Source organism: Melospiza melodia, chromosome Z, assembly GCF_035770615.1.
Source record: "Melospiza melodia melodia isolate bMelMel2 chromosome Z, bMelMel2.pri, whole genome shotgun sequence".
In the NCBI taxonomy this organism is placed as follows: domain Eukaryota; kingdom Metazoa; phylum Chordata; class Aves; order Passeriformes; family Passerellidae; genus Melospiza; species Melospiza melodia.
Window position 1 is genome coordinate 45,008,650 of NC_086226.1, and position 14,098 is coordinate 45,022,747.

Sequence of the window (14,098 nt, forward strand, 5' to 3'; positions counted from 1 at the left end):
GTACAGCCTTGGAGAGTCAGCAACTTAAGATGACACAATCCTGTCACTTGGTATGCAGGGGGAGGTTAAAGAGAGGATTAAAACCAGTCAGGCACGATATATTAAAGGAATTCATGACTAACGGGGTGTGACAGCAAAGGGTTTCATTCTTTTCAACAGAAAAGATCCCTAGGGCTTGAAGTGTTAGTCCACTGTGCCTTTATTGCCATGGAATTTTTATGGTTATTTTTATGGTTGCTTTTGATGAATTCACATTTTCATAATTACCTTTTTGGCATAAGCCAATTTCCACTTTTAATTAAATCCATAAATAAATAATTCCTCATTAAAAGGTTGGTTGTTCTTATTTTTCATAATTATTACTGTCAGGAAATATTTCAAATGCCAAAGCATAATGTTAGTTAGTAATTATAACTTTACAAAGGTCCAGTAACTACCTACGTTGTACCTTGTAAACATTATGCCAGTGATTAATAGGAGGTATGATGAAAATGCTCAAAAAAATTCCTTAGGTAGCAACTCAGCTCTTTAGAAATGCACTTAAACACATAAACAGTTGATGACTCATGGACTTGACATCCACAGGGAATCAGCATTGTGAAATATCTTGGTAGTACTGGAAATATCTGGAATAATGAAATACAATTTAGAGCTTAGTCCCACATACTGCCCTCAAAATCCATCCTTCCATCTGAGACTGGCCAGTATTTTGTAATACTGTGTATTTACCAAGTGGCAGAATTTGAAACAAAGAAATTATGTTTGCAAAAATTATTTTTACTTGCCTTGTTGTGTTTTTTAAGTGATTAACAACTATAGCAGAAAACATAAAGCATTAACCCATTAAGTCAGAGATGAAATTATCTACATACAAACCACATCAATCTATTTGCTCTTTTTTATCATTTAAAGCCTGAAATCAACCCAAGTACTTGAAGATGCATTGAAACATCTAATATTATAACTGATTTCTTCACATAAACTTTACACTGGTCAAGACAGCAGAAAAATCACCTTTTTCCTGACTTGTTGATCTTTGGAAGAATGGGCTTTCACATGTTTTCTGAGGGAACTTGGATCTGTGTATCGCTTAGTACATCCTGGAATCTCACATGCATAAGGTTTCTAAATTAAAAAAAAAGGAAAAAAATTATAAAGTTACTGTTATATCACAGATTATTTTAACTCAGGAGAATACTTTTTGAGTCTTGGGATGCTACAAACCACATTACTACAGAACAAAATCATAGTACATTATTACATGCAGAAAGCTTCACAATTTGTTAGAAAAGGAAAAGATGAAGTAAAGCTTAAAAGGAAGACAAACAAAAGGAAAGTTTTCATTACAGCACCTTTCATGATTACCTTTCTTTTCTTAGTAGTACAATGAATATTGCTAGATATACTTACAATTTTTCCACCCTCAGAGCAATCTTTGACTTAATCAGAAATTACAGTCTTTAGTGAATCAGGTAAAGAAACCGCAGTAAAGGCCCGGAAAGACTGTTTAGGATTATAGAAGGATCCGCTTCAGAAAAAGAGAACAAGAAAAAGTGTTAGTTTTTCTATATTACAAAGAAGGCAAGCAAAACCCCAAGCAAGCACTGAATACTGAAGTTTCAAAAGTATTACACAAAAAACCCCCATTTTAATGTGAAGTTCTGGCCAACTCCTTCAGCTCCCATTTTCTAATAATACTTCATTTAGAAAAACACCTATTAAATTCCCTGTAATATCTTTATAGTTTTCTTAAAAGAATGCCCAATAAATCTAACTCATATAAGTATCTCATATTGCCTGTTCTAAGCTGTCTGTCTTGCCTGAAGACCTGTAGGCTCACAATACTAAGTATTAAATGAACATTAGGTCCAACTTTTTCCTGGAAGTAGCTGTTCAGCAATTAATTCACTTTTGTTCTATAAAGAATTTCTGAAAACACCTTGTACAAATTATTAACTTGCCAGCCATAGTTTTGACTATTCAAAATGGATAATTTACTTTTTTAAACAAACATTTAATTCAAATAGCATTGTTTTAATCATATTTCTGGAGTTCAGACCTTTGGAAACTGTCTCTGACAAAACACAAAATTTCTTTTCTGAAACAGAGGTTTTAAAACAAATCTCTGCCGTCACTCAAATTTACAAGGGACAATCTGTTGGCACAAAAATTTTTAAATTTACAAAATAATTCTATCTCTCTTGACTTTCTGGTACATGCCCCACCCTTAACTTTTCACCGTAGAAAAGCACCTTATATTGCAGACGGCTTCAGTTTCCCTAAAGATCAGCTAAGTGGGAGAAAGCTACTGCTTCTACCTGCAGCAAAGACCATGGAACCTGTAGTCTTTTTAACAACCAGCCTGGGTCCATCTTCTTGCATGCTTAGATGGCTGGGTCACCTCTGAGGCAGCTCCAACAGCCTCATCAGACTGTCCGCCCTCCTGCCTCTAAGGTTATGGGCTACCTGCTGTCACCAAGCTGGAGGAAAGGAGCAGATGTTCTACTGCTCAGAGGGCTGCAATGGGACTTCTGTGTCCTTACAGTGTCCAAGTGCGTCCTCTGGTGCTTGGCACGGTCGCTGGAGTTGCTGAACGCCTTCTGGCAGCCAGGATGCTGGCAAAGGTACGGCTTCTCACCCGTATGGCTCCTTAAGTGAATCTTGAGATTTTCTAGTCTGGAAAAGGCTTTCTTGCAACCCTCAAACTAAAAAAGAGAAAGAAATTATTTGAAAGGAAAGCACACACAGTAAACTGCAACAGCAAACATTGAACAGAAAGAAGAGACCTAGCTATGGCTGGGTAGCTCTGCAGGGCGCGGCTTCCCAGTGTGGGTGTTGCTATTCTCCCTGGATGTGGCTGAATTAGGAGAGTATGTCCCACATTTTGCAGATGACACACTGAGACCCAAAGGTGAGGTTCTCAAGACTTCTGCTAGCTACCCCTGTCTCAGCTCCAGGCTTCTCTGGATATTAGCAACTCAGCATAGCAGAGGCATCGCTCAGTACCAGCCCAGCCTGCAGAGAAACAGCAAAGATGTGCAGGGAAATCTCAGTCTGCTCTGCCTTGCTCATGGTGATGGAAAAAGTGAAATGATTTCTGAAATATATTTTTACTTTCTGCCATGAGTAAATGAATGACATACTAAAAATACTGCAAGCCTGTAAAAAATAGGATGTAATTCCTGTGGGGAACCAATAATCATGGGGCATAGTACTTCTATACCTAATCAAGTAATGCATCTGTGGAGAAATCTATGTTTATATGAATAGAAAACAAGCTTTTCATCTATCATGTTCTCATGGTATACTGTAACCCAAGGGAAACTTAAAGAGCTGTTCTATTTGACACCAGCATTTTTATAGACACTTGATTTCAATTAGACCTAAACATTAATGAATATCAGAAGTATAGGCTTTCTGAAATTCTATCAGTCAAGATCAATTAATCTCATTCGTTTCAGTTGTTGCATATCTCACTATGCAACATTTAAAGCTTCTGATGCATAACAAACTGCTAGTTTGAGGTTCTTGCATGCTTGCAAAAATAATAATCCTGTAGTAGAGATGTTTCTAAAGCTAAAACAAAAATTTCTATCATTTCACTACCTATTAATTTTCTTCACTTAAAAAGAAACAGGCCTTTTCACTGGTGTCAGAATGACACAACTAAATTTTATAATAAATTATGGAGTGCATGTGTGTTTACAAAAGCACAAGTAGGAAAACGGACATAATTCTGGTGATAATTAGCATGCCTTTCTCACAAATCTCTAACATCCTCAAAAAAAGAGGAAAAAAATTTGGATCACTTAATTTTAAGCACATCTTTTGGATTACTGCAAAAAAGCATTACAAGTTTGAAGAATAAAGTAGAACATATTACATATAAACCAGCACTATTAAAATTAGGCTTAAGAAATTAAAGCTTGATACAGAGGATGAACCACGCCTGCTACACCATAATTGTAATTTATCCTTCCTACACATGCACTTCAGAAAATGTCTTGACCCATGAAACTTTTTATTTATATTCCACCCCTTTATCCAAAATAAATCAGTGCTTTTCAGATTATCCAGTTTTGATCACTGAACATTAATTTATGCTTTTAAATAGTGTCACCTTTATGTTTACAGAGCTTTAGCATGCATACAAAACATTGTTGCAACAGGAAAAATATTTTTACATTTAAGGATATGTTTTCAGAAAATATTACAGGATAAAAAAAAAATAAAATACAACAATATATCTTAAAATCACCTTGATAAAAATATCACTTTTTTTCTAGGAAAACGTAAAGAGTGGAGATGGCATAAAAACATGAGAGCTAAAAAACAGATATAAGAAATTAATCACAAAAGCGATGCAATTATAGAATGGTTTGGGTTGGAAAGGATCCTAAAGATCATTTAGTTCCAACCCCCCTGCCAGGAGTAGGCAGCCCTGTTAGAACAGGCTGCTCAGTGCTCCATCCAGCCTTGGCTTGAATGCTTCCAGAGCTGAGACAACTTCTCTGGGCAACCCGTGCCAGTGTCTCACAGTAAATCTATTCCTAACATCTAATGAAATTGTACTCTTTCAGTTCTGAGCCTTCAAAAAATGACCTTCAAGAACCAAAATAACTCAAGAGCACATCTGTTAAAATGAGAAAGAAATCTACTGATTAGCCTACCTTGTACAGACAAGTTATTATTTTGAATTAACATCATGAAAGAACAACCATATATTCTAATGACTGTAACTATGCTGTACATGAGAATAATTTTAGTATCTCAAGAAGTCAATAATTTTATAGGGTAAAACTCAGACCAATGAACAAGTTGTAGAAGCATGATTCTGTTTTGTTTATTTTGCAGGTTATTAAACTTTGAATTTTCAAGTATGTAAATGAATTTAAACATTTACATGTTGTTTATACGGCTTTAAAATTACCATTAATTTTCGATGGGCAGAAATGTTTAAGTAACCAGAACTGGGGAATCTTAACATACAAATTTAAGAATTATTATTTCTGAAGACTTCTGCATTGCTCAGTATATATTGGAAGAAAGGATAGCTCTCTCTTCCCCCCACAGCCTTAAATTACTGTCTGGCATATTCACCAGGCAATATATAGATGTGTATTGCTGGAAAGGTCATTCTAGCAAAACAATCCACAAGCCTGTATTACTTAAGACAACCATCCTTACTCAACAGTTAATGAATGTTTCTACTATAAATCAAATTTCTTAAAGCCTTGGATACTTAAGATAAAAGGAATGAAAAGATATTCTTCTCAACAACACAGAACATACTCTCTATCCTGATAAAAATATTTCAGAGAAAGTATAGCAGACAAGACAGGACCGCTTATGGGGGAAAAAAAGTCAGGTAGTTGATAAATGCTTTTGAAATGGAACTCATAGTTTTCTAAGGTATTAACTGTGGTAGTCACTTAAGTATATGGCATACCTTAGCATTCCGAATCTGTTTAACAGTCCCAAACATATCCTGATTAAACCAGATATTTTTGCAAATCTTACGTGAAATTAATTGTGCAATGTTTTCCTAAACTGCAATACAGAAATCAGTTACTGAGCTTCTATTTTTTACTGCTGCATGCAAATTGAAACCATTAAGTTGCTCATATGGAAAATTCCTCTCTGTACTTCCTAAAGTCCTTTTTAAAATATGTTCATGTTTACTTTCTCCTTTTATAAGAACAATTATGAAAAGCAAGAAACAATATATTTAAAGGGAAAGGTAAAGCATATCAACAGAAAAAACCCCACAGTTTTATGACTTTATAACATTCATGTTCTCAAGAGTGCACTGTTCCTCCTTGTTCACACAGAGACGATGTTCAGCATATCAAGCAACCCTCCTGTAAAATGACAATATAATTTCATAGGTTATATAAAATAATCTGTGCAACACAAAAAGCCCTGCTGGATGCACCATGCATTTCTGAGCCCTTACTGGAATTCACGTAATACATTTAGACTCTTGAACTATAGAACAGCATGGTAATGCCTGTGTGAGTACTTCAGTAGCAGATAGTGACCAAGCGACGAAGAAATTTGTTTTCTCTGCAAAAGGAACTGTTCTGATTATCTCAGTTGATCACTAGTATAGCAAGGACTGAAGAACTTGTTCTGGTAATCTGTCTGAGCTCTGATCCATTTGTGAAAAGTATGCAGCCTTCATGTAAAAGTGAAACACAGCCAACATAGCTTCTTCTTAATCCAGTATCTAATAATATCAAGTATTAAATATATTCACATTTTCCTATCTGAATAGGTTTTGCGTCAGCACCCAGGCAGTGTATTTTCTTTTGTCATTCTTCTGCTGTATTAACATTATAAGCAATGTAAAAAGTAACGAGGTATTTTCTGTTACCAAGTAATTCAACCTTCTCTTACACATATCAAAAGTATTTGCTTTCTCCCTATACACAATGCTTTCTCAGACCTCCTTCAAAATTGAATCGAAACCTCTAAAAAATGAAAGGAAATTAATTACTTTTAGAAATACTGACACCTGAACAATATTCATTTTACACAAATATTTAATCCAGTATACAATATAATGTTACTCTCCTCAAGTTTTGGCTTTTAATATCTTTTTTCATCTGAAACAGTTATACAGTGATCGGCCAATATTTCTAAGCATCACTGTTTGTGGCAAAGGATCATCTTTTATTTTTTGAACTGTAAAGAATCAGCATTTCCCTTCTCCATTGTCACGTGTGAGAAAATATTTATGGGATATTACAATGAATACATTTAATTACATGTTCCTCATCTGGTCTGTCTCTAAGCTTACTGGGAGAGGGATGGTTTTCCTTTTTGAAATTTGACTTTGCTAAACATTAGTCTGCCTATAACCATTAAATTGCAGCAGCTGGCTTTCTGTGTACAGGAGCTAGCTATTGTCCACACAAAATCTCAGTAACAAACCTAGGTACTTCAGGGACAGAATTTATTTTTTCTTCAGCAAAACCGAATACATGTCTCAGCCAAGAAGCAAAAGAGACTGAGAGCCCCTTCGAAAGGCTCTGGTATAGGGAAACACACGAGATACATCCAAATGACCTCAGAAAGTTTGATATGGCACAAGCTTGATGGAGCAGTGAAGAACTCTTCAAATCTCTGCCAACCTGACTTGGGGGAAATCAACCCAACCCTAAGAGGACACATTAACCAAGTGGTTCAAATGCATGCCCAGAGCTGGGAAATACCAGCTCATTTGTCTTAGTAACCTGTTCAGTCATGGGGAACCTTTCATGATGCAAAATGAGAAGAAAAATGTGCACCCAGAAACTAAGATACATATCAGAGGGGAGAAATTCCTCACTGATTTTAAAAGGTATCTGTAGTTCTACTAGTCCCTGTTAAAATTACAAACTTAGTTCAACTACTTAGGACCACTATTCTGAGAACAAGTGAAGTACTCTTCATCTAGTATGTGCCCTTCCGATGAAATTTAATATAAAAAACTTAAAATCATAGAACTGTGGATTTTTTCAGGTTGGAAAAGACCCTTCAGATTGAGTCCAGCCATTACCCCAGCACTGCCAAGTCCACGACTAGACCATGTCACCAAGCATCACATCTACAAGTCTTATTATCTCCAGGGATGGTGACTCTGCCACTGACCTGAGCAGTCTCTTCCAACGCTTGACAACTTTTTCAGTGAAGAATTTTTTGCTAATATCCAATCTAATCCTTCCCTGGCACAGCTTGGAAGCTATTTTCTTTCATCCTAACATTTGTTACTTGGAAGAAGAGAGGGACACCCACCCCAGAACACTGTACTGACTCATATAATGTATTGATCCTTACCTGGTTTACAAGCAAATCACTGTCTGAGATAGGCTTGACAAGCTGCTTGACTTGCTTACTTTTGTAATATTCATAAACTGACCATAAGCATGACAAGCAGAAGTTTTAAATCTTAAACTTTGAAGGGAGATATCTTAATAAAAATATAAGCCATTCCTAGATTTCAGGAAATGCTGTCATACATGAATGCGTATGTGCAAATGGAAGGAATGGTATTCTTAAAAACTGTCTAGGAAGAAATAAATCTAGAGTTGTGTATACATAAGGTCCCAAAACAAATCTTTGAATTATTCAATAGCCATGCAGCATTATCTAAGATTCATTAGCAGCTAAAAGGCATATTAATTATTTAACAATGTCCATCTGCCACTTAGTTTTGAATGCTTTGAAATGCTGACCATATAGGTTCTTCTGTGTCAGCACCAAGGCAGGTGGTATGACAAGGACAAGGTATCTCTCCACAGCTTTGTATTTATCACAAAAACAGATGTAAAAGCTGTTCCTTATATGGCTTTCAAACAAAAACAATGCATTTCAAGCATTAATTAATAGTCTTGTAACCATTTTCCTTCCTCAACGGTATTAGCAGGGAGCTGCTCTGCAAAAGAAGTGTTTCCAAAAAAATGAGAGTAAGACCTCATGTGAAAAGCTTTTAAATAGCTTTTTATACCCCTGGACTCTCCAGCCTAGCAATCTTGTGAATGGCACATAATTAGTGTCAGACATCATTCAAACTGCTGACATCAGGCACTCACTGACAAGGAGGCTGCAGCCACAGCTGAGATTTAAAGGCCCAGGTTCATCTAAAGCAAAGTGAGTATTGTGCTTTTAACCCTTGAAGTGTTTAAATGGGGGAAAATGTAGCATTCAGAGCAGCACTTCACCTTAGTACCTATCTGAACAGAACACACTGGTGTGTTAGAACATTAATGTGGTGTCTGAATGCTTTGGTGAATGCACTAGCTTATATAAAGTCATATATTTTCCTCAAAACCATGCAAAGTCTGGCATTTATTTTTGCTTTTATTGTTAGACTTATGTAATTATTCGATGTCTTGGAATTTATTGTTCCAGTAAATAATGACAGATTATGTTAAATGTGTTACACAGATTATAGGAGATATTTCTTTACCCAGTCTTTCCATGACAATTTGGTCCATAGGTAATTCCTCACTTTTTCATTCCTTTTAAAAAAACAAAAGGTTCCCTTCACCACAATATCCTCACTTCATGTTTTTCTGGTAGATTCCTTAAAATTTTATGATCCAGCATGCATAAATATAAATGCGAACAAAAGATAATTACAGACCATGACAAAATCTAAAGTAATTTGTTATTTAGCTTCATTGTACTTCCTATCTTAAGTTAAAAGGTTTATTACACTCAACAGATGTAGAATGAAGTTCATATGATTAGATTCAGATGTAAGACTTATGGGACTAGTCAGTGCACACAAGTATAAGGCTCACATTTTAAGAGCTTCTGACTAAGCAGCACATAATGCTTTTTTGTGTGTGTGGAGGGATTGAATAAGACTAATAGACTATATCCTGATTTATCCTAATCTGACTTCTGTTTTCCAATGCATCCATCTTTTTAGGTATTTTTAAGAAGAGACACATGCTGCTATACAGGCAATGAAATCAATGGAAAAGAGGATGTATCAGTACAGATCAAAAATCTAGAGTGGTTCACATGGGAAACTGAATCATGCTACTTTTCAGACAGATGCACATGAGAGGCTAATTTCTTCATTTCCTTTGAAAAATTCTCTCTCTTTTTGGTCACACTGCACACACTTGACTATTTCTGTATATAGACAGATTACTTGAGTGTCTCAATAAAATTTACTTTTAATCTCCTTTCCAGGGAGATCGGTATTCTGATGTCAGGTCTGTTAGGACAGTGGACAAAGGATGGCATCAAATTGCAGTGCAAGAAGTGTCCCTGCCTACCACACTATTTCTTTACAGATGCCTTGTTTATTCTTGTGTTTTTGATAAATGTAGCATGTTCTTTTTTTCCTTTTCATATCAGATCTCCAGAAGTCTTCATACTTCTCATGATCTAGAGATCTGTGGCACAATGCAACCTTATTTTCTAGGTAACACTACGCCTAAGGATACAAATATCTCTGTTGAAATTAAACACAGTGCAATGAATGTTATTTATCCCTGAAAGAATGGTGTCAAGAGATTCATTCACCATGGTAATGTCTCTTGTTTTCATCAGTCTTAGTAAGCATGGCCATTTCAGCCTCAGAAGCTATTTCTGTTGCTGTAGAGAGGGTAAATATTATGACAAGTCTCTTCAAAAAGAACTATTACTGAATACATCAGCTGCTACTGATTCAAAAACCATATGGTGCGGAAACTATTAGAGGAAAAATGAACATTTTGGGAATTCTTTCTTTGCTTCCTTTTAGAAGAATGTGCTTGCTTTTTTCTTCCCCCCCAGCCCGGTTTTACTCCTTTCCTTCTCTTCCTCTTTGGCTTTTCTAAAAGGTTGTCTTTGAGTTTCAAGTAACTGAAGCTATCATCTGTAATCATGCAGCTTTCTCTACTGAAAGCTGTTCACTGCTAAGGTAGCTACTATTATCATTAAGCCCCAGAGAAGTCCTATGCATTTGAATAATTTTTCCTTTTTATAGACATGGAAGAACTAAACAACCTTTTGTCAACTAAAAAACTAGCTATTTCCTTTCAGGTATGTAGCTACCTCTCACTTCTGTAGTTCTGTTCTCTACAGGATTTCACGCCAGAGATACACTATAAATTGAGACTATAGGCTTTCAAATATGGAGATGAGGTAGTGTAAATCACATTCTCACTGAGAAGATTCTGTTGGTTTAGAATTTGCTCTTTGTGAATTTCACAAAGGACTAAAATCTGATCTCTATCTCACTAGGGAAAAAAGGAATAAGTAACCAGGAAGCTCTGAAACCAGGAAGTTGAAATGGGAAATAAACAGTTTTGAGGATTCTTCCTCACCATACTCCATGTCAAGATTATCATATATGATTCATTTTGTTTTCTATAAATAATAACATCATACAAATATCTATTTCTATCACAGAAATAAGAGTATTCCATTCCATCCCGTCCTGTCCTATCCTATTTATAAACATTCATACTGGGATTGAAAAACTGAAACAAACATGCATGCTGTTCTACAGACACTAACAAAGTATTTTTTCTTACAGTTATTTGAAAATATTAACACCCAACTGCCACTTTTTGAGAGATAAAGGATACTATACACAGAAAAGCACTAAGACAGTTCTCAGTAAATTCCACTTATGGTGCATAGCTCACAGTAGATACTGTAAAACTTTCAACATGGTGTTCTACAAATCAGGGTATGAGGTTCTTTTTAGTCCCAGAAAATGTACACAAGGCCAGCTGCTATCTGGCACAGGGTCTCTTTATTATTTAAACAGTCAAACCTCAACTTTCTTAGTTTGGGTTGTTTTTTGGGTTTTTTTTTTTGTTTTTTTGTTTTTTTGGGTTTTTTTTGTTTTTTTTTTGGTTTTTTTTTTTTTAATTAAAAAAACCATTAGATCACTGTCAAGAGCAAAATGGGCAGTAAGAGATCCATTTGATAGTTCCGAAGTGCAGCATCTGCACTCAAATGCAAACATGCCAAAGATACAGTAGAAAATACGCCAGGATACAGTGGAACATCTCTGCAAATGCAAACTTCATGCGCAAAGAAATGATGTACTTTTGTTATGCTGGGAGAAAAGCAACTTGACTGGCTCCACTTTTGGCAAACTCACACAGATATAATATAAAGGGCCTGGTTAAAGTGGTTTTGTGAAAGCAAAAGCATGAGGCATAATTTAATGCGTTACTTGTTTACATTAAGCAGTGTTCAGCTTGATGTGCCTGAGACAAAAAGCACAATGTATACAAGAAGAGGCATCATTAGTAGAAGGAAGTTTGCATGGCCAAACCTGGACTTGAATTCAGAAGTTCAAGTTTCACTAAAAAAATGCAGAAAACCATATACTAAAAAGGCAATTCTCTTACTTTTTACTACAATATTTACATACATGCTGCACTATTTTCATCTGCCAAATTGGCTCAATCATATGTAACCTCCAACATAAACAAAATTTTTACACATATAAGTAGAATACTTAATAGTGAAAATAACAGGATTAAACTGTGATAGTATGTAATGGTTTGAGAAGCACCTCTCTCAAACTATGCTCTTTCATATGGATACATGGGAAGCACACTGTTTGATTTCAAGCACCAAAAAGTCTGACATTCTCCATTATGCAATAACAACCTCATCAGGGTACAGAATTTTCACAGATTTCATACGTCAAAATTTATTTAACTCTTTTCCAACAAAGAGGTAGGGTTTCTAGAATGTTTCTTATGGAATTAATAAGTTCAAACTATTCAATTCATGGTGTATTCATGGTCCACTCAGTTCATAATGGAGAAAGGACTGTTTCTGTTACTCTGGCAGAAGCTCTGCCAGTAATTATGATTTATAACAAATGTGCCATGGTGACCAAAACTTTATAGGTAGTATTTCAAAATTTTACTCATTTACTGCTTTTTAGCAGTTTTTCTTCCCTTAAAATATAACATGTGAATCTTTATAGCTATGGCCATCTAGTATACTTGTATACATAGCTAAAAGAACTACTTGGCTATCCTCTAACTATATTCCTAATTTCAAATTTCCATCCTTAGGGAAAAGAGACATGAAGCATACTTATTTCTTCTACCTCTATTTCTTAATACTTACTCTCTACCATGATAATGCCATCTCACTGATATTTAAGAGAAGTTTTAATCCTGATAATTGCACATATGAAGCAAACAAGAATATATTACCTTGTGATACTTTTAACTATTTGTATGCAAGTAAATCACACTGAAGATACATTCAAGGCTATATACATCAGTAAATATTCAACATTTTCTGGTACTTGAAATGGCTAATTTGGGGTTACAGTTGTCATGCACTCACTGGAACACTTGGAAGCATACTTAATCAAAACATGCTCTGTAATACCTAAAAGCCACTCCACAAACCCCAAAGCTAAATAATTAGAAAGTAAAGAAAATTCACATTTTAATGTTTATTTTCTGAATTCCAGTACTTTTTAAAACAATTCCATTACTTTTAGATCAGATTAATTGGTGCTTTACTGAAAAGTATCCAGATTAGTATCTATGGCTACTGAAAAAATCTGGACCAGAAAACTCCACAAGATCTACTATTCAGCAGAAGCTTAAGCAAATTAAAATGGGGCAAAGGTGAATTCTTAAACAACCTTAGCATGGCTGCATTACTGCCAGCCCATACTCAAACAGTTCTGTCATAATAACCAAGTTCTAATTCTGCATTACTTAAATATACCCCACTTTCACTGAAGTCAGTGAGAATTCCGAATATGCAAGGAATGTAGAATTACAAGTAGTTTCTTAATCCTTAGGTCATAAGCCAAGATAATTATAAAGCCTTAACTCATAATGTAGCTGGCTGAATTGCTCTGCAGCACCTTTAAGGGCATTAACAGCAGGATTCTGCTGAATTAGTTTAAAAATCATATCAAGAACTTGCCTCTGCACTGATATGTAATAGGTAATTTAAACCAAACAACCAAAAGATGAGAGTGAAATGTATTTGAGCTGTTTAGCAATGTAGCCTTACCTCCTCTTCCCTCTTTGTCCCCTGCTAAAGGGGAAATCAGTAATACAATTCAACATTTAAAATTCTCACTTTCTCCTGTTCTGAGCAGAGCTACTTACACAGCTGTCTTTTCAGGGCAAAACACAAACCACTCACAGAAAAAACAATTGTGGAAAACGAGGCAAAAGTGCTTGCATTTTAATCAGCAGGGGTCCATCACAATAGGAAACACTCAAGGAGGTTTATTTCTTGCCCCACAAGTAAATCACATAAAAATTTCCAGCAACATTCAAAATGCACTTTTCAGACCAGTAATTGTTTTCTACTCTTGACTGCTTAACACTCTCAGGTTTTTTTTAATTAGGGCCTGTTCGTTCAATTAGTTAAAAAAAAAGGCAAGAAAGAAAGAAATAAGAAAGAAAGGATTAAGCCATGTATTTTATTGAGAAAGAACATAAATTAGAAATTCTTTTCGAATCTGGAGTATGCATTCTATAATCTTCTGCCCTGCTGGGAAGTGTAATAAGAACAAAGGCAGAAAGAAGCTTTTTTGCTTCATTGAATTTGTTCAGTGGAAGATATGCTTTTGACTATCTGCAATCAAATCTCAAAATTCATG

At 35.4% G+C, this 14,098-nt stretch overlaps 1 protein-coding gene across 2 annotated transcripts in view; it reads right to left on the minus strand.

Moving 5' to 3' along the window:
* Window positions 1-14,098, minus strand: part of GLIS3 (GLIS family zinc finger 3) — a 124,182-nt gene that overhangs the window by 45,742 nt on the left and 64,342 nt on the right. For both annotated transcript variants that reach the window (XM_063179782.1, XM_063179783.1), the window contains exons 3-4: window positions 2,544-2,705; window positions 1,015-1,125 (exon numbers count right to left, since the gene is read on the minus strand). In XM_063179782.1, coding sequence (XP_063035852.1) covers window positions 1,015-1,125; window positions 2,544-2,705 — 273 coding nt within the window. The remainder of the gene's footprint in view (window positions 1-1,014; window positions 1,126-2,543; window positions 2,706-14,098) is intronic.